Source organism: Stegostoma tigrinum, chromosome 13 (assembly GCF_030684315.1).
Source record: "Stegostoma tigrinum isolate sSteTig4 chromosome 13, sSteTig4.hap1, whole genome shotgun sequence".
In the NCBI taxonomy this organism is placed as follows: domain Eukaryota; kingdom Metazoa; phylum Chordata; class Chondrichthyes; order Orectolobiformes; family Stegostomatidae; genus Stegostoma; species Stegostoma tigrinum.
In genome coordinates, this window is record NC_081366.1 from 36331114 (window position 1) to 36351535 (window position 20422).

General features: G+C 43.7%; 1 protein-coding gene across 4 annotated transcripts in view; it reads right to left on the reverse strand.

Annotated features, from left to right (window-relative positions):
- The window catches only part of LOC125458118 (protein FAM13B-like), a 118631-nt gene that overhangs the window by 77081 nt on the left and 21128 nt on the right, over nt 1-20422 (reverse strand). For 3 of the 4 annotated variants that reach the window (XM_048543023.2, XM_048543022.2, XM_048543024.2), the window contains exons 3-6: nt 17286-17372; nt 14566-14759; nt 12385-12559; nt 226-364 (exon numbers count right to left, since the gene is read on the reverse strand). In XM_048543023.2, the coding sequence (XP_048398980.1) occupies nt 226-364; nt 12385-12559; nt 14566-14759; nt 17286-17320 (543 nt within the window). In that variant the 5' untranslated portion in view covers nt 17321-17372. The remainder of the gene's footprint in view (nt 1-225; nt 365-12384; nt 12560-14565; nt 14760-17285; nt 17373-20422) is intronic. The other variant, XM_048543025.2, reaches the window with a different exon arrangement.

Genomic DNA, 20422 nt, shown 5'->3' on the forward strand with positions numbered 1-20422 from the left:
CTGTGCAACACTAATTTTGGATAGTTTCCAAATTAACCTTATCAAACATGTTATTACACACAAAGATCCAAGAGCCCTCAGGAAAAACCTTAAACCTGTCTTATCATATTTTAAATTGCCCTCGAATTCTAGACCTGGCCATAGAGGAAATATTTTCCGAGCATGCACCTTGGTCAAGTAAGATAAATATAATTTCAAATAAATTAGTGTAGCAAGTTGAATTACCTCAACACAAAATGAATTTGAAATATTTGTGGGCAGAAACTCTTCAGTACCAAAGAAATCACTGTAATTTTCCAGGAGTTCAGACATTATATTGCTAGCTGTTTCTTGTTCTTTCATATCTTCCACATCTGCACAAATACTGCAAAACAAATATTTAATAAAGTTTACTAAATCATAAACATGATGAAACATATGCACAGCTAATGCAATGCTCAGTAGAGAAGACTTTTTCCTCAGCATAATGGTTTCTCTTCTACTTAAAATTGAAACAACTTTAGGAATTTATTCGAGAACATTGTATTTTTTAAAAAATTGGATATGGAAAATAAATTCTCCCCTCAAACATTCAAAAACTAAAATTCAAAACGAAGTTTGCAAAAGCATATACCATAACTGCGTACAGTTCTGGTCACCGCATTATAAGAACAATGTGGAAGCTTTGGAAAGGGTGTAGAGGAGATTTACTCGGATGTTGCCTGGTATGGAGGGAAGATCTTACGAGGAAAGGCTGAGGGACTTGAGGCTGTTTTCATTAGAGAGAAGAAGGTTGAGAGGTGACTTAATTGAGACGTATAAAATAATCAGAGGGTTAGATAGGGAGAGTCTTTTTCCTAGGATAGTGACGGCGAGCACGAGGGGGCATAGCTTTAAATTGAGGGGTGAAAGATATAGGACAGATGTCAGAGGTAGTTTCTTTACTCAGAGTAGTAAGGGAATGGAATGCTTTGCCTGCAACGGTAGTAGATTCGCCAACTTTAGGTACATTTAAGTCATCATTGGATGAGCATATGGACGTACATGGAATAGTGTAGGTTAGATGGGCTTGAGATCGGTATGTCAGGTCGGCACAACATCGCGGGCCGAAGGGCCTGTACTGTGCTGTAAAGTTCTATGTTCTATAACAACACAGTATTGTGGTCCATTTTGGTATTAACAGCATCGGCATTCTGCAAAGGAGTTCAGTGAGTTAGGAAGTTGAAAAGCAGGATCTCGCAGGTTGTAACTTGGGATTACTTCCTGTGCCACATGCCAGTAAGGCTAGCAATACGCAGACACTACATGCAAATACATGGCAAAACAGATGGTGCAGGAAGGATGGCTTCAGGTATGTGAATCAGTGGGATGTCTTCCAGGGCAGGCTGGACTTGTACAAGTGACAGGTTGCACCCAAACTAGAGGGGCACAAATATCCTGGCAGGAAGGTCTACTAGTGCCACTTGGGAGGGTTTAAACTTGGGTGATGGGCGGGGCAGGAACCAGAGCAGTAGGTCAGCAAGCAAAATGACTGAAGATGAATCTGAGACTAAAGGCCAGTAAGGCTAAGAGAAAGAACAGATAAAGGAAAGGTTGTTGAACCCAGCAGCACTGGCGATCTGAAATCTTTGTTTTATTTGAAGAGTATGACTGGCGAGGCAAATGAAAATGAAGCTTGGATTAATAGTTTTAACTACGATGTCGTAGCTCTTAGAGATTTGGTTGAAAGAAGGGCAAGACTGGGAGCTTATTATTCAAAGAATTAGAGGCTGCAGGTGAGATAGACAGGGATGTAAGAGAGGTGAACGAGCTGTGTTACTGATCAGGGAGAATCATCATAGCTGTACCAAGGGAGGACATTTTACAGGGCTCATCTAGCGAGACCAAATGGGTAGAGGTTGGGAACAAAAGGATGCAATCACTTTAAATGAGATTGTACTACAGGCTTCCTAACAGCCAGTGGGTGGACATACAAATGTGGCTGGATTTTGAAAAATATAAAACCAAGGTTGCTGTGGAAACTAGGTGTAGAGCTGGATGAACACAGCAGACCAAGAAGCAGAGGAGCAAGAAAGCTGACATTTCGGGCCTAGACCATTCTTCAGAAATGGGGGAGGGCAAGGGGGTTCTGAAATAAAATCGGGAGAGAGGGGGAGGCGGATAGAAAATGGATAGAGGAGAAGATGGGTAGAGAGGAGACAGGCAGGTCAAAGAGACGAGAATGGAGCCAGTGAAGATGAATGTAGGTGGGGAGGCAGGGAGGGGACAGGTCAAGAGGGCATGATGAGGCTAGTAGGTAGGAGATGGGGTTGGGGCTTGAGGTGGGAGGAGGGGTAGGTGGGACGAAGGACAGGTTAGGGAAGCGGGGACGAGCTGGGCTGTTTTTGTGGTGCGGTTGGGGAGGGGAGATTTTGAAGCTTGTGAAGGGGCGATTTTAACTTCCCTTACATTGGGACTTGTGCTCACTTCACGTGTGCGTGTGCGGGAATTTGTTTGATGTATCTTAGAAATGACGTGCACAGAATCCAACAACCGCAAAAAGGTCTATACTAGACCTGGTATCGGGGAATTAGCCCAAAACAGATGATCGAAGTTTCAGTGGGGGGGCATTGCGAGAACAGTGACTATAATTGTCAGCTTTAAAGCTACTTATCCATAAGGACAAGAATAGTCATGTGGGAATCTAAGGCCACTTGATTCAAGTTCAGGACCAGCATGTCTCTGTGAAAACGAAGGTTAAGGATGCCAAGATTTGGTAACCTTTGATTACAAGAGACATTGAGAGCTTAATCAATAAAGGAAAAGGAGACTGTACACAAGGTTAAGGAAACTGAAGGCAGACAAACCTCAAAAGATGACAAAAGATAGAAGAAGTCAAATAAGGGGAGCTAAAAAAGACTCATGAAAGGATTTTGGCAAACAGGATTATAGAAAATCCCAAAGGAGTTTTATACGTATAGATGGAGCAAGAGGGTAGGTAGGGAAATAGTAGATCCATTCAAGAACAAACGACGGCAAGTTTTGGTGATTCAGAGAAAGAAGGTGGGGTCCTCAACAAATACTTTGCATTGGTATCTTTGTTTTATTTGAAGAGTATGACTGGGTGGGTTTTTAAATGACATTAAGGTAGACAAGCTCTCTCCCTGAAGGGAGCTATCCCAGATGCTGAGGGAACCAAGTGAGGAAATTGCTGGGTCTTGTTTGAAATCTTTGTATCCTCTTTAGCCAAAAAATCCTAGAGGGCTGGAGAATTGCCAACATTGTTCCTTTGTTTAAGAACGACAGGGATTATCTGGGGAAATTAGTGACTGGTGAGCTGTATGTAAGTGGTAAGATTTATTCACATTTGGAACAAATATGGACTTATTCGTGATAAAAAAAAAGGGCCTTGTGCAGGGAAGGTCATGTCCTATGAATTTGATTGAGTTTTTTTAGAGGAAGTAATAAGGGTGATTGATGGCAGCAGGGTGGTAGATGCTATTTATATGGACATCAACAAGACCTCTGACAAGATCTCTCATGGCAGGCTGATACAAAATATGAAGTTACATGGCATCTGTTGTGAAGTGGTAAAATGGATACAGATTTGGCTTGATCATTGAAGACAGTAGCAGTGGAAGTGCGTTTTTCTGACTGGAGATCTGCAACCACTGGTGTTCCCCAGGGATCAGCACGAGGGCCAATGTGTATGGTATTATGTATAAATAATGTGGAAAAGAATGCAGGTACCCCGTGTAGTAAGTTTGTGTACAGCACTGTGATGATACTATACCTTTGAGATGTGTTCTGTCCTGTTTCTCTTGCAGTGGAGTACTGTCACAGTTCTGGATGTGAGTTTGCTCGCTGAGCGGGAAGGTTAGTTTTCAGACGTTTCATCACTATTCTAGGTGACATCATCAGTGAGCCTCCAGTGAAGCGCTGGTGTTATGTCCCGCTTTCTATTTCTCTGTTTAGGTTTCCTTGGGTTGGTGAGATCATTTCCTGTGCAGGAAATGACATCACCAACCCACAGAAACCTAAACAGATAAATAGAAAGCGGGACATAACACCAGCGCTTCACTGATGTCACCTAGAATGGTGAATGATTATCTGGGAATGAACCTTCCAGCTCAGCGAACCAGCTTACATCCGGAACAAAATAAAGACCCACTCTTTTGTGGATCGAGAGGAGAGCGCTGTGTTGGAGGTGGAAGGAAGACGTTGGGTCGGCTGTGCACCCTTGCAACTGGTGGATCCTAATGTTGGCTTCGGCCTAACGCTGGTTCAGGGGAGCAGCCAACCTGCAACGATGGCTGCGGCAAGTGCTCGTGCCCCAGGTCAGGGGGTCCGGGACACCATCCGTGTCTCCGTGAAGAAGGCAGATGAAGGTGCACCTGTGGACTGCACCTTCTTCGTGAAGAGGGTCCCGTTGGACTGTTGTGGGTTCGCTGCTGCGGACATTTACTGCCTGCAGGATTTCCCTGGAGGAGGTTTTTACGACGTAACCTTCAGGAATGCCAAGCTTTGTGAACGCTTCCTGGAGGTTTCAAGGAGAAAGGAGGTGAAGGCCCCCTCTCTGTATCGACCACTGTCCCGCTATTCGTGATGCCAGCGCAGAGGAGCCGTATGGTGACTGTACACATGTACAGCCCACATGTGCCAGCAGTTGATGTCCTGACCTTCCTGGGTAGGTACATGAGGGTTGAAGGGGACCTAACTGACATCATGGACCCCTTTGGCATTTGGGCCAGTAAGAGGCAGGTCAAGGTGACGCTGAGGATGGGTGCGGACGGGAACATTGTACACCCACCATCCAGCTTCGCGATCGGCGGGAACAAGGGCTACCTGACCTACGCAGGGCAACCTAAAGTCTGCCATGCCTGTGGTAGGTCAGGTCACATGGCGGCCGACTGCAAAGCCACCATCCGCAGGAACTGCAGGGAGCAGGGGGACACCTTGCAAAGGAATGCCCACAGGAAAAAAGCTGCAACCTCTGCGGGGAAGCGGGCCACCTCTATAGGGCATGCCCGTGGTGGGGGACCACCTACGCCCAGGTTGCCAGCAGGGGGAATGTGGGGCCAGCCGCCCCAGAGGAGAGGAAGGCACCAGGCCCTGCAAGGACCCCACTAATGTGCAGGAGGGCCAGGTCGTGCAGGAGGGCCCAGCCCCGCAGGATGGGCCCGAGGCCAGCAAAGCGCCCCTCCAGGCGTCCCAGGGAGTGGACGACGGTCCGGAAAGAGAGGAGGAAGGTGCATCGGCGGGCCCAGGAACCGCAGCCGTCAGGTGGGAAGAGGCAGCTACAGGGGGACTATAAGAGCTCCTCTGACAAGGGGGATTTGGAGGGAGCCCGCCCAAAAGCAAAAGATCTCAAGGGAGAAGGAAAGCAGCACCCCGATTCCAGGTGACGGGAGGCATCCTGAGGCTCCCTCCGGCACCCAGCCATGTGCCGCTGGGGCCCTGGAGGGCCCCCCTGGAACTTCCAGGCGGGAAGGAGGAAACAGCGCGTCCCCAGCCTGGCCCAGAGCCAGACACTCCTGCCTCCGTACCCCCGACGGGGGGGATGCCACCCGGAAGGCAGCACGGACGGTTTCCTCAGCCTGGAGAGCGTCCAGCAGTTAGCCCGGGCAATGGGCATGAAGGGACAGATGGAGGGGCTGGACCTTGGACTTGGGGAGGGTACTGCGGTCACTGCCCACAATGGGGGTACGAGTTGCGAGCATTAACGTGCGCAGCGTCAAGTCCACTGCAAGATGTGTGTCCATGTTGGCCTACCTGACCACCATCAAGGCGGACCTCCTGTTTCTGCAGGAGTGCGGGATACCGCGCCTCGGCAGGTACGGGAAATGGTCCGGCGCCTGGACCTGTGGGCCTTCGATCTGGTCGGAGGGTAACGACTGTCGCTCCTCGGGCCTGGCTATTCTGCTGCGGGGGCGCAACTTCATCTCTCAAGTTCAGGAGGTAGTGGGGGGGGTGCCTCCTAGTGGCTGATGTCACCTACAGGAACGCTCTCCTGAGGCTGATCAACGTGTGTGTACGCCCCAGCAGTACAGAGTGAGCAGTTGGCCATCCTGCAGCGGCTTGCACCCCTGCTGGCTATGTCCACGCCGGGTCATCCTAGGTGGAGACTTCAACTGCATCAATCGATGCAGATGGAAGATCCGGTGTGGGGACAGCAGGTGGTGTGTGTGTGGGGGAGGGGGGGGGGGGGGTGCGGGGTGGAGGAGAAGAGTCAACTGGACGTCACGTCCAGATTCCTGATGGGCACGGTGAAGGACGCCAAGCTGCTAGACGTCTTCAGCATCCCTGCAGACGGAGCGCAGCGGAAGTACACCTGGTCGCGGCCAGACGGGTCTATTCGCTCAAGGATAGACTTCCCGTTTGTGTCACGGGCGTTCCTCGGTCAGGTCCACCGGCGTCGAGCCGGATGTTCTTCTCTGACCACTGCCTCCTGCTGGCCGACTGTCACTTACAGGACGACCAGCCGGCCGGCCGGCAAGGGGACGTGGAAGCTCAACACGACTCTCTTGACCCCAGAGAACGTCGAGGAGCATAAGAGGGAGTACGCCAGTTGGAGAACCGTGCAACCCCTGAGTCGCTGGGCGACTGGTGGGAGACGGTGAAGGAGAACATCAAGAGGTTCTTTGTCCTCAAGGGTGTTCGGAAGGCGAGAAAAAGAGGTGGGGAAAGCTGTCACGACTCCAGAAAAGGGTGCAGAACCTGCTCCTTCTGCAGTTGATGTGGGTCGATGTCATGGAGGACCTCCCCAAGGTGAGGGGCCAACAAGCCTCGTTCTTCGCCGCGGAGGCCTCCAGGATAATCTTCTGGTCCAGGGTACGCTCCAGGGTCCGCTCCGTGGAGCAGGACGAGACGTGCTCGCGTTTCTTCTTTCAGAAGGTGCACAAAGGGAGCTCTGTGCTTAGCCGGCTGAAGGAGGACGACGGCTCGGCGACGTCGTCTCGGCCCGATATTTTGAGGATCAGCAGATCCTTCTATTCCAGACTGTACGACACAAAGCATACGGACAGCACGGCCTCCGAGCCATTCCTGTCGTCTATCACGGAGGTCTTAGATGACGACACGAGGGAGTGACTGGACCGGCCGATATCCCTGGACGAGCTGACCAGAGCCCTCAAGTCCTTGGAGAGGAATAGGACTCACGGGAGCGACAGCTTACCGGTCGAGCTGTATTCCGCTCTGTGGGACCTGGTCGGCCAGGACCTGCTGGAGGTGTAGGATAGTGCGCTTCGGGCTGGGGAAATGTGCAAGTCCATGAGGAAGGGCATCATCACCCTCATTCCCAAGAGGAAGAGGAATGGGGAAGAGGGAAGAAATTAAGAATTGGCATCCCATTTCACTATTGAATGTGGACTACAAAATCCTGGCCAAGGTCATAACCAACCGGGTCAGGTCTGTCCTGGAGTCGGTGATTCACCCTGACCAAACCTGTGCTGTGCTGGGCAGGAAGATCGCCGAGAGCCTCACGCTCATCAGGGATACGATCGCCTATGTACAGGACAGGCGGGTGGACACCTGCCTCATCAGCCTGGACCAGGAGAAGGCCTTCGACAGGGTCTCATGCTTACATGAGGGGCGTCCTCTCCAAATTGGGGTTCAGGGAGGGCATCCGTCGTCGTCTTCTGCACCGATAGTCAGTCGGTGAGTAGGCTGTTGGACACCTGCGGCCAGTTTGAACTGGCCTCGGGTGCCAAAGTCAATGGGGTAAGAGCGAGGTCACGTTCTTCGGGAACTGGGACAACCGCTCCTTCATCCCCTTCACCGTCAGGACAGACTACCTAAAGGTGCTGGGTGTTTGGTTCGGTGGAACTGGGGCGTGCACCAAGACTTGGGAGGAGCATAATCGCCAAACTGAAGCAGAAGCTGGGCAGGTGGACGCTCCGATCCTCCTCCATTGTGGGTAAGAACCTGGTTGTCAGGTGCAAGGTGCTTTCAGTACTGTTGTATGTGGCGCAGGCCTGGCCTACTCCCTGGACCTGCGCTGCTGCGGTCACTTGGGCCATCTTCCACTTCATGGGGGGTGGGGGGTCGAGGATGGACCAGATCCGCAGGGACACCTCGTACAAAGACCTGGAAAAATGGGGGAAAGGATGTACCGAATGCCACCCTTACCCAGATGGCTACCTTTGTGTGCGGCTGCATCAAGCTGTGCGTAGATCCTTAGTACGCAAACACCAAGTGTCACTACTTACTGAGGTTCTACCTGCCCCGGTGTTGCGAAGGATGGGCCTGGCCTCGTTGCCGCGGAACGCTCCAAGTAGTTGGACCGTCCTGTACCACCTGTCCTTCGTGGAGAAATTTTTGAAGGGAAACACCTTTGACCACAAGGCCGTCAGGCAGTGGTCAGCACGTAGTATCCTCGAGACCCTTCGGGAAAAGGAGAGGGTGGATCCCGTCATGTGCTTCCCCAAGCAGACTGCCAAAGTCGTTTGGCAGAATGCCTCATCGCCAGAACTTTTAAACGAGCATAAGGACATTGCTTGGCTGGCGGAGAGAGGGGGTCTGCCAGTGAGATCCTTTATGCATGCCTGGAATTACTGCGCCACCGCACGCTGCCCTCGAGGCGGCTGTGGGGGGGACGAGACTGTTGATCACCTCCTTCTGGAGTGTGCCTATGCGCAGGAGGTCTGGAGGGGGACGCAGTGGTATTTGTCGAGGTGCGACCCGAGCAGCTCCGTGACACGGGACTCCATGCTCTACGGGCTGTTTTCCGGGACGCACACCGAGACCAACATCAACTGCACCTGGAGGACCATCAATGCCGTGAAAGATGCTCTTTGGTCTGCCAGCTGAAAGAACTGACCCCGACTGAGTGTTGCAAACTGGCGCACTCTAAGGTCCAGGACTACGTGCTGAGGGGCACGCTAAAGCTTGGGGCAGCCGCCGCCAAGGCGCAGTGGGGAAAGACCACTGTATGAAATCCCTCGTGCAGAATAGAAACAAGGGCCCTATCTGGTAACTGCGCCCAGCTGGCGCCTTCCCCAACTGGTCAGGGGGCCAACGGAGACTGTGCGGGGAGACGACTGCCAGGGTATTTTCTTTGCTTTGCTTTGTTTTTTTTTTCTTCTTTGTTTTTGCCTTTAGTTGGTGCACGTACCCCCGGGTAACCCAGAGCGGCTTGCATGACTGGGTAGGTGTATAAATGTTTTTTTTTGTACAGTCTATGACTAAAGTATATTTTTTAAAATTAAAAAAAAAGTGACGAAACGTCTGAAAACTAACCTTGCAGCTCAGCGAGCAAACTCACGCCCAGAACCTCAACCTGAGCTACAAATCTTCTCAAAACTCGCTATTGTCAGTGGTTCATACAGGCAGTTGGTAAACATCGGAGTTCCCCCAGGTAATTTTTTTTTAAAAAAAGGCAAAAGAATTATGGGTGAGCAGTGTCAAGCTCAAAGACCTCACAGAACTTTTACTATTGCATCCAGTTGGTAGGGTTTGCTGGCTACTGAAGCTGAGAGTTTGAATTTACTGCTGCAAGTGTGCAGTCTTAAAAAGAGAGACAGGCTTCTTCTTTATACAACAAAAGGGCAGATTATTTCTTCATTTTCTTTCTACTGAACTGCAGACAAGCAGCATGTGCGAATAATAAACTGTTGCTGAATTACACTTGCCAAGACTGTGTTGAAGGGATATTGCCTATATTGGAATAAAGGATGATTATTGGTTAAATAATACTTTATCTTGTTAAGTATTATTCGAGTAATATCAATAGAGTACAATTGTCAGTTCTTTTTGCAGTATTTGAACTGTGTTCAAGAATGAAGTGTGTTTGAATTAAAATTCAGCAGCAGACCAATTGAATCATAGCTGCAACACATCAGCTCACACTTTCTCAAAAAAAAAGTTGGGTCCTTGCTACCTCCATATTATACTTTGGGGGAAGAGGGGTTTAATATGGTCAATAACAACACAAACATTGGGGGAAGCTGTAGATAGTGAGGAGCATTGTCAGAGGATACAGCAGGATATAGATAGGCTGGAGAGTTGGGCAAAGAAATGGCAAATGGAGTTTAATCTCAACAAATGTAAGGTGATGCACGTTGAGAGATCTAATGCAGGCAGACAGTACACAGTAAATGGCAGAGCCCTTAGTAGCATTAACATGGAGGGAATCTACATGGAAAGGTCCACAGTTCCCTGAAAGTGGCAATACCAATTGAATAAACTAGTCAAGAAGGCACAAGGCATGCTTGTCTTCACTGATCAAGGAAGAGAGTACAAAAATTGGCGAGTCATGTTCCAGCTATATACAACTTTAGCTAGGCTACATTTGGAATACTGTGAACAATTCTGGTTACCGAACGTGGAGGCATCAGAGAGCACAGAAACAGTTTACCAAGATGTTGCCTGGTCTGAAAGGTATTAGCAGAGAGAATCGGTTGGATGAACTTGGCTTGTTTTCACATGATCACTGGTTAAAGGGCGACCTGATAAAAATTTAACAAAATTGAGACATGGACAGCTGACGTATGTCTTCCATGCTAGAAATGTCAACAGGTTTACGATAAAAGAGGGGCAATAGGCAAGTTTTGTTGTTTTGTTTTTACACAGAGGGTGCTAAGTTACTGAAATGTACTGCCAGAAGTGGCGGAGGTGGCAGATACAATTGTGGCATTTAAGAGGCATCTTGACACATATGAATAGACAGGGAATGGAGGGATACAGACTGGGAAGAGGCAAAAGGTTTGAAATTTTGAAAGGCATCATGTTTGCACTGTTTTGGTGGGCCAAAAGGCCTGTCCTGTGCTCTACTGTTCCTATCCACAAACATTCACCAACTTTTGCTAGCAGTGGTGTGTACCACGTACAACATGCACAGCCAGAAGCTCACCATGGCTCCTTAGACAGCACCGTTGAAACCCATGATCACCATCATCTAGAAGGACAAGGGCAGCTGATACATGGGAATACCACCACCTGCAAAGTTTCCATCCAAGTTACTCATCATCCTGATTTAGTAACCTTCATTACTGCTGGGTGAAGGTCCCAAAATTCCCACCTGGATAGCATTGTGCTCTATTGACATCAAATGGTGTGCAATGGTTCAAGACGACATGATCATTTTCTTAACAGCCAATCTTTCACTAGACTGGCATTAATAACAACCACCCAAGCCCACCTCTCATGAAAGAGAAAAAAAATGAGACAGATATGGTTGCAAGGTGATTAAGCCTGGGGGCTGATCATGCAAGGTAACTTTATTTATAATCCTTTTGAAATATCTTGAAAGTGGTGGGATAGTTCTGTTGACAAAAAAAAAATCAGCATTTCAGTGAGAAATAACCTTGACCCAGGAAATCAACATGTAGAATCATTCTCGTTGGGGGGTCAAGAAATCATATGGAAAAAGTCACTACTGGAAGTTATTTACAGTTCTCTTTACAGTAGCTACATTGTAGGCCAAAGTAAAAAGTTCAAGTCGTAATGGAGACCTGTAAGGCAAAAGGAACTGGAGTAATGGTGGAAGATTTGAATCTTAATATAGATTGGACAAAGTCTACTGAGGAGTTCATCGAATGTGTTCAGGACAGTTTTTCAGAACAATACATTCAGTAATTAACACAAGGCAAGCAAGCATTAGCAATCTCAACCTCAATCTCAGTAAAAATCCTTCAGGGAAGGGCAATTCTAACACGAATACAGTTCTGCTGAGGACGAGAAAACAGAAGTTTGAAACTGGTGTCTTAATCTTAAGTAAGTTGCAAATGATAAAAAGTCAACAGTCAAAGTAGGCTCGGACAGCAGATTAAAAATTAAGCGGTATCAGATGTTGAAAAAGGAGGTATTTCAGGACAAAAGCTTTTTAAAAATAATATTGAGAGTGGAGTATTATCCCCCAGCAACTCTTACAATGCCATGAAGAATATAAATAATCCACATTCCAAATGTCAAACAACTGCTTTCTAATCCAAAACAACTTTGAAAGAAATTAATATTGAACCCATCACAGAGTTACTAGGTTAAGCTAGGTATCTGGCTTTCAAGATTGAAATATGCCTATGTCCTATGGTAAAATTTTATTCAAATAAAGGTAACATACAAGCCACCCAATATTTTTGAGTTTCCAATCAATGGTACTGTCAAAATTCCACAAATTTCTTTTATCAAAACCTAAGTCCTCATCTTAAAGAGCAACATGTATGTAAAATGAAACATAAAATACTCAATGTCCTTATACTTATTTAGTAAATGCTGTTAAAATACAAGTTAGACGCAATGTATAAGTGTTTAATACATTGACATGGTTTCTGTTTACATTTGATAAGCAAAAAGTTCAATAAGTGATATTTTCTGCTTATGCAAACTAAGATTGAGGCAACAAACAAAAATCTTAGAAAAGCATGCAGGTGGGGAAATATAAATAAATTCTGAAAATACAGTCCAAATATAAAATATTGCCACACTTACTGGAAAACATCCAGGTCAAATACAGCAGCAGGATTCCTTGAAGTCCACTTCTCTTCCTTTTGTAATGCTACCTTGACCAGGTATTTACAGAGAAACTTCAGGAGATTGTAGTTAACTACTGGAAGCTCATCTAAGAAGCATTTCAACTTCCTTCCAAGTTCATCTTCAATATTGCCTAGAAAATAAAACAACTTCTAAAATTAATACATTCTGTATGTCTTGCTCATGTATTAAAAATCTATATTCTGAGAAGTCAGATACAAGTTGTCTGATTTGAACAAAGCCAAATGTTGGGCCCTCTCAAGCAATATTCCAATTCTTTGCACAAAGGCAAAACTATCTGACTCCTCTGTTTCCATGCATAACAATTAAAAAGAAATTTTACGGCAGACATTATAATTGAACTCTATAATCTACAATAACCTTTTAGTGGCAGCTGATGACAAAGGCTTTGTTTTGAATTTTTGGGCATGTAGGTCTCTGTAAACATGTTAGTGCTCTATGTTCATAGCCCAAAATTTAACAAACTGTCCTGAAATACACTATGATTATACAACTACTAATAGAGAAGCAGACATGTTCTGTGAATTGGTAGTTCAGAATTTCATTTATATTAAAACTCCGTGATTTGACATCCAACTTCTTTAAATGGGGTTGGGAATTTCAGTTTTGCTGAAAACAAAAGGCATCTTGCCAAAGATTTGTCTGACACTCACCCAGATGACAGCAGAAACATTAGCTCTACACCATATTCAATTACCCTGAGCTTCAAACTCAAAAGCAAAACTGTTTCATGTGAAATGATTCCCTAATCAAGCAGCACTTGCTGCACCGCTGAGTGTACCATTGGCAGCTACTGAAACAACATTTGCTGGCACGCAGTAGCAGCAAAATTTGAAATAAATTAAAATTAAGTATGGTAATTTGTGTTTTGTGAAACTATATGTGCATGGTTGGTATCAGGAGACATTTTCTAACAGAGTTAAGAAAAACCAGTCAAGTTCATAGGCTGGCTCTTTTACACTCAGAACAGGTGACAAATTTATTTATAGGTGTTCATTCGCTGCAAACAAGAAAAACGTTTTCCAGTATTGTACCCTTTTTTGGATTATACAAGAACTTGAAGGGCCTACAGATCCCCAACGCTTTCTCCTTCCAACACTTCACCCAACTAGTCAACCAACCAACCAGCAGCCTTGTGTCCTGAAGCATATATTGTTGTGACCATTTGAATTCTAATACTTATGAGTTTGTCCCAATGGGTGCAAGAAAAGCTTCAGCAACAGATTTCTCTTTCCAACAAAATCAACTACCAAACAGCCATTGCTATACGTATGCTTGCTATTAAACCTAGAAGTTAGTATGCTGTCTCCCTTACGCAAGTACAAATTTAATATTTAAAAACTGCACTGAGTGCTTAGCAACCTGATTACTCATGAAGAAAATAGCAGTAGGCAATTTTTATGTTACATATAAAACATACATGCACAGAAATCAAAGGATGTTCATGTTACTTTGAAAGTTTAGTGTGCAAAGTATTACATTAGAACCCAAATTGCAGAGAAGAACTATTTGTTTAAACAATTAAAAGCATTCTGACAGCAGTAACGCAAGAAGTTCTGATAAATTATTGATCTAGACTTACCAATTGTTTTGTCAAGGTCACTCAAATTAAGCCAAATGCATGCCTGTTACGTATTTCATTCCCCATATGTGTATTGTCCAATTTATCACGATAAACCAAATTAGAGTTTTAAATAGCACAACACAATACACATCACAAATGCAAAAGTACCATAAATCATTTCTTCTCTTAAAAGGTCTATTTCACCCACTTCCCTTGAAGTCCCGCTTTAAGCGGATTAGACTGGCTTCCTTTTGCCCAAATTGGTTTCTTGAATTTTAATTTGTATTCTGAAAATCAAACTCCATGAAAAAGCCAAGATTCAGTTTTAAATTACAGCTACGTTAAATGTGCTATTACCATCTCAGTTTCAAACAGCTGACAAAAGAGGAGTTTAAAAATTAAACACCGGAGCGACTGTCAAATTATCAAATGAGAATATTTCCAAGATTTATTTGTCTATTTTACTTCACCAAAAGTACTACTGAGCCTAAATGTTTCTTGCACAGTTTTATGTATATTCAAATATATTTAAAACTGTGTAGAATTTCACTCACCGTATGCCTCCAGATACTCCACAATTTGCTTTACTAATAATCCAGATCCATTCCCTGGACGATGTCCCTGTTTCTGTAGTTCATTAACAGGAACTCCAAAAAATTTGTTAGTAGTTATAGAGTTGTTGTTACTCGGTGAAGGAGAGAAGCTCTTCCTCATATCTTCCTTCAGCCAAAAAGCAAAGCTGTTTTGTCTGTACAAGAAAATAGTAAGCATATCAGCACAATTTTTCCTTTTTGCTACTTTCAGCTTACAACAGTTTAAACATTTGTGACATTGAACTTCTCCTTCACTATCTTCTAAAATATAAAAATTCATTTGTTATAAAGAATCACTCATTCTAATTAATAATTAAACAGAACTACAAATGTGAAAAATCATACAAAATTTTTGAACAAACACAAGCCCAATAATTTGTAGAAATTAAACATAATAGCAACAAGAATAGAAACAGATCACACCCTTAAAATGACAGCAACAACTCACTGACTTTCAGGGGAAAAATAATTTGACAAATATTGACATTCAATACATTAGTATCGCACATATTCACAAGAAAAGTCACTTTTGATGTGTCAAATTCACAATCAACAGCCAAAACTGTAGGGACCAGCACCTTAAAACACACTTGGGCTATGGGCAAATTTGCTGTTGTACACAGCAGACAAGAATCTCCTCCGAACAGAAATTGCATTTCTCTCCAGCTCCTCCTCAAATCACAGGTTGCCTCCCAATCTGCTCTGTCATGGATTCTGTGGCTGGAAGAGCAGATTGGTGTGGAGATGGAACTTCTGACTGGAGCAGCTGTTTAGGCCAATCACATAACTAAGCTCTAACATGGCCTGCTTTCTAGTCTGCCTCAAGGTGAAGAAGGGAGATGACGGAGCATTCAGATTCCTTACTCGTGTGACCGAGGAAGGTAGCATGGGACTGGAAGGCAGCATGTGAATACAGAATGTATTTTAGTAAGTTTGCAGATGACTCGAAAATTATAGTGATGTAGTGGACAGTGAAGCGAGTTACCTCTGAGTACAACAGGACCTTGATCAGATGGGCCAAGGAGTAGCAGATGGAGTTTAATTTAGATCAACATGAGGTGCTGTATTTTGGAAAGGCAAATCAGGGCAGTACTTGTACACTTAATGGGAAGGTCCTGGGGAGTGTTGCCGAACAAAGACGTTGGAGCACATTTTCACAGTTACTTGAAAGTACAGCCACAGGTAATTAAAATAGTGAAGAAGGCATTTAGTATGCTTGCCTTTATTGGTCTCTCAATCAGGTACAGGAGCTGAGACATGTTATAGCTGTACAGGACATTGGTTAGTTAACTTGTGGAATACTATATTCAATTGTGGTCTTCCTGATACAGGAAGGATGTTGTGAAACTTGAAAGGTTTCAGAAAAGGTTTACGCAGGATGTTGCCAGGGTCGGAGAGTTTGAGCTAAAAGGGACAGGCTGAATGGACTGGGGCTATTTTCCCTACTGCACGGGAGGCTGTGGGGTGATCAAAATCATGAGGGGCATGGATACAGTGAATAGCCAAGGTCCTCTGCCCAGGGTAGGAGAATCAAAAACTAGAGGACTTAGGTTTAAGGTGAGAGGGAAGAGATTTAACAATGACGTAATGGGCAACTTTTTCAAACAGAGGTAGTGCACGTATGGATCAAGTTGCCAGAGGAAGTGGAGGAGGCTGGTACAATTACAACGTTTAAAAAGGGATCTGGATGGGTACATGAATAGAAAGACTGAGAGGGATACAGGCCAAATGCGGCGAGATTAATTTAAGATATCTGTTCAGGACAGATGAGTTGGGCTGAAGGGTCTGTTTCCATGCTGTTGAGCTCTATGACAATGAAAGTTTGAGATTTTGATTTTGGGATATAGTCCAGTCTATGGCAGAAAATAGTATTTTTAATTTCTCTTGTGAGCAAAATGTCAGTGTAGTTGGCTTAGTGCTAATAAATTGAGTAGTGAATAGTTAACTAAATGCAGTGTACTGTCTGCTCAATAACATATCATGTTATGTTGTGAATATGAATATTTGGAACATTAATGAATACCAAGATATCTTCAATTTTGAAAACATCAGGCCAATTACAGTAGAATAAATAAATTCTGAAAAGCTGAAAACTTCATTCAACATTATGTTTTTAAAAAACAGGAAATTACTACAGTATAAAGGTAAGGATAGAAAATTTTCTGCAAATTAGCAGCTAATCAGGAAGAATTTGTAAATTATGTAACTTTTTTTTAAAAAATGGTCACGTGAATATCTATGGATGTTATTTGCAGGAGTCCCGGAAGGCTATCAATCAAAGTTGCTCATGAGAGATTGCTAGCTAAAACTGAAGTTCATGGAATTGAAGGTAAATCATTGACTCATTTAGAAAATTGGCTGAATCAGGTCAGGCATACAAATAAAAAGGGCAAGCACTCTGAATTGGCAAGATGGATTTGACCGGTGGGTTTCGCCAGATTCCCAATTTAGGGCTCAGTGCATACAAAGTTTGGAAATTTTAACAATCTAAAAGAGAAAAATTCAAAACTAACTATTGTATGTGTGTTATTATATGGCTACATTATCTATTAAGACAGAAACATTGAAAAACCTAACATGAAAGGAAAAAGTAGCATTCTAGAAAATCTGAATCATCTGAAAAATAAAAGATAGTACAGTTGGTTTCAAACCCATGGCATAGAAGATGGATAAGAACTTACTGGACTGAAATTATCAACTGAGTGCGTACGTGCATGTCAGGTGAAAATGGATCATCCTAGGCAGTGATGCTACCCTTGAATAAATATCTTGGTTCAGACAAAAAGAAAATTGTTAAAGTGGAATTACACTGTAGACAGCTTAAATCTTGACATGCATCACGTCTCAACCTCAGGAAAGCAAGGCAAACTATTTAAAAGAAAAGGTGTTGCAGTGGCAACGGTAGCAGTTTCAAACATAGAAATTTCTCATTAAGCAAGCTCAATCTATAGAAACAAGCATGAAGGATGGCACTTTCTGCTGGAGATTGAGCAGCAAAACTTGCAATTAGAACAGAAAAGCAGAAATCCATTAAACTATCAAGATACTCAAGAAAAACTGATCACCATTCTATTAACTGCATAAAGCTTTGCATGTATGTAGCAGCCAAAGTTAAATCAAGACCAGGTCTTCAGTTGATTTCACAGAATTACATAATTGGTACAACACAGGTGGCTATTCTGGCTCTCTGAATGTTGATTCACTGCCATTCTTCTGCCTTTTCCCTATAACCTTGCTCATAATTCCTCTTTAAATAATCATGTACTGCCCTCTTGAATGCCTCCACCAAATTTCCAGGCAGTTTATTCCAAACTCAAAGCACGATGTGAAAGAGATCTCCCCCCACCGTTTCATATTCACTTCAACACAGTGCCCTCTGATTCATGATCTTTCGAAAAGTCCTAACTTCATGATTTTGACCTATTAGACTAATCAACCTGCTCAGAGACATTACTACACACCTCTGGAACAGGTGGGACTTGAATCCAGGTCTCAGTCCAGGGGTAGGGACATTACCACTGTGCCATTTTGAAAGCCAGGAAATTTTGCACAAGTTTTCTCCTTTCCAAGGCGAGAAAATCACAACTTCTGCAAAATACCTTAATAGCTGAAGTTTCTTGCGCCTCGGAACTAACCATTAAACTTTTTGACAGTCTCTCCAATTAACTCACATCCTTCCTTAAGTTTGGTGATCAGAGCTGTCCACAAAACTTGGTCAGGCATAAGCCCCATGTATCATATAGATTCAGTATAACCTCTTTGCTTTCTTACTCTACACCCCTACTTATGAAGTCTAGAAAACTCTGCCTTTTCAAAAAGAACTCATTTCTTCGGTCCTATCATATTTAATGACTTATACATAAACACCCAGGTCTCTCTGCTCCAGCATGCCCTTTAGAAAACTGCCTTTGTTTTACCGTGTCTCTCCCTCTCCTCACCTCACCTCTCACTTTCCTGCACCAAGCTATCTTCCACCTATCCATCCACTAACAACACCTTCCCCAGTTTACAATTCCAAGTTTTGTCATCTACAAACTTTGAAATGGTCTCTTGCACACCAAGACCATCTACCAGCTGTTCACAGGTAGCCTGGAAATGGAAAGAGAAAGAGAAATATTGTTGTGATCCTGAGCTGTTAATGCAGCCAATTCCAAAAAAAGTACTATTGTTACAGCCCCTAGGCTGAGCAAATAAGTGAGAGAGATAGCAAATATTATGAGCCCTCTCCAGTATACAAGTTGCTTACACATTTTACAGAAATAACTAGAATCTTTATACACAGAACACAGGAAGAATTGAAATACCTGTCCCTCTCCTTTAAAAGAACTATTTTGAAAACATAGCAAAAATGTCTCTAATGCTTCTCATAAAAAGCCAGATAATGTGATATTTCAGGACAGAAACAGTGTCACAAAATCCATGATAGACTGAATAATCAAAGCTGAAACTTAATGTATTTAAGGTAACAAAATTAGACTATGTTCAATAAACACCACATTAATTTCACTACATGTAATTTCACAGTGTAGTTCACAAAATAATTCAAAATGTGCAGCCATCCTCTTACTGCAGCTTCTTTTATCTTTCAGTTTTTCATTCCCATTGCAAATTACACAAAACTAGGCGGACATGAAAGAGCTGTTAGCATTATGCAAAAATGCTTCAGAGAGATTTGGAAAGGCTCAGTGAGCTGGCAAACATTTAGCAGACAAAAGGGTGTGGAAGAATATAAGGTTAGTAGAAGAAACAGAAATACACTGTGTATTTCTTAAGTGGCATGATGCTGGGAAGATTGGAACTTCCGAAAGTGACATGGGCATCCCGGTTTAGGATTCATAATAGCTAACCTGCAAGTACAGCAAACAATCATGTTGGCAAATGGATGTCAACTTTTTTTTAAAAATGCATTTAGGAGCAAGAATGTCTTATTGCAATTTCAAAGCACCTTGGCAGGAGCACACTTCATTTTACATCTCCTTACCCAAGGAAAAATATACATAGAGGGGGTGCAGTGCAAGTTCACCAACTGAATTTCAAGAGAGTACAGATTCTCCTTCTAGTAAAGAAGAAAGAGACTACTGCTGTTTTTCTTCTAATGTATTCTCTTTCTAAGAACGGGAAGTAATAAATGATCAAGTGTGTTACGATGCAGCAGATAGAGAAACATGTTAAGAGAGGAAAATAGTAACATGGGAAATGAGGTTTCACAGAAAGACAAAGAGGCAAGGAAAAAAAGAACCAGGGATACACCAACAACCAAGACTAGATGTTATAAAAATAACAAAACAACCAAACTAAAAAAGATTTTGTATTGGATGGCATATGGTTTATTTTGTTATGAATGTAAGGTTATAATGCACACTCAATTTAATAAATACGATTTGATAGCCACAACAAATACACAACGAAAGGATGGCAGGGTCATGCCTATTGACAGGTATATGATATTCAAGAAAAATAGGAAGCCAGGTTAAAAAGTGGAAAAGGAATACTTTTAATCAAGGATAACATTTCTGCAATTCAGGATATCAGGATGTAGAGATAAGGTGTAGAGAGTTAGATGAACATAGCAGGCCAAGCAGCATCTTAGGAACAGGAAAGCTGACGTTTTGGGCCTAGACCCTTCATCAGAAATCATTTTCTGATGAAGGGTCTAGGCCCAAAAGGTCAGCTTTCCTGCTCGGCCTGCTGTGTTCATCCAGCTCCACACCTTGTTATCTTGGATTCTCCAGCATCTGCAGTTCCTATTATCTCTATCAGGATATAGAATTGGTTTGGGTTGACGAATAGCAGAGGAAAGAATCATTTGGGAGAAGTG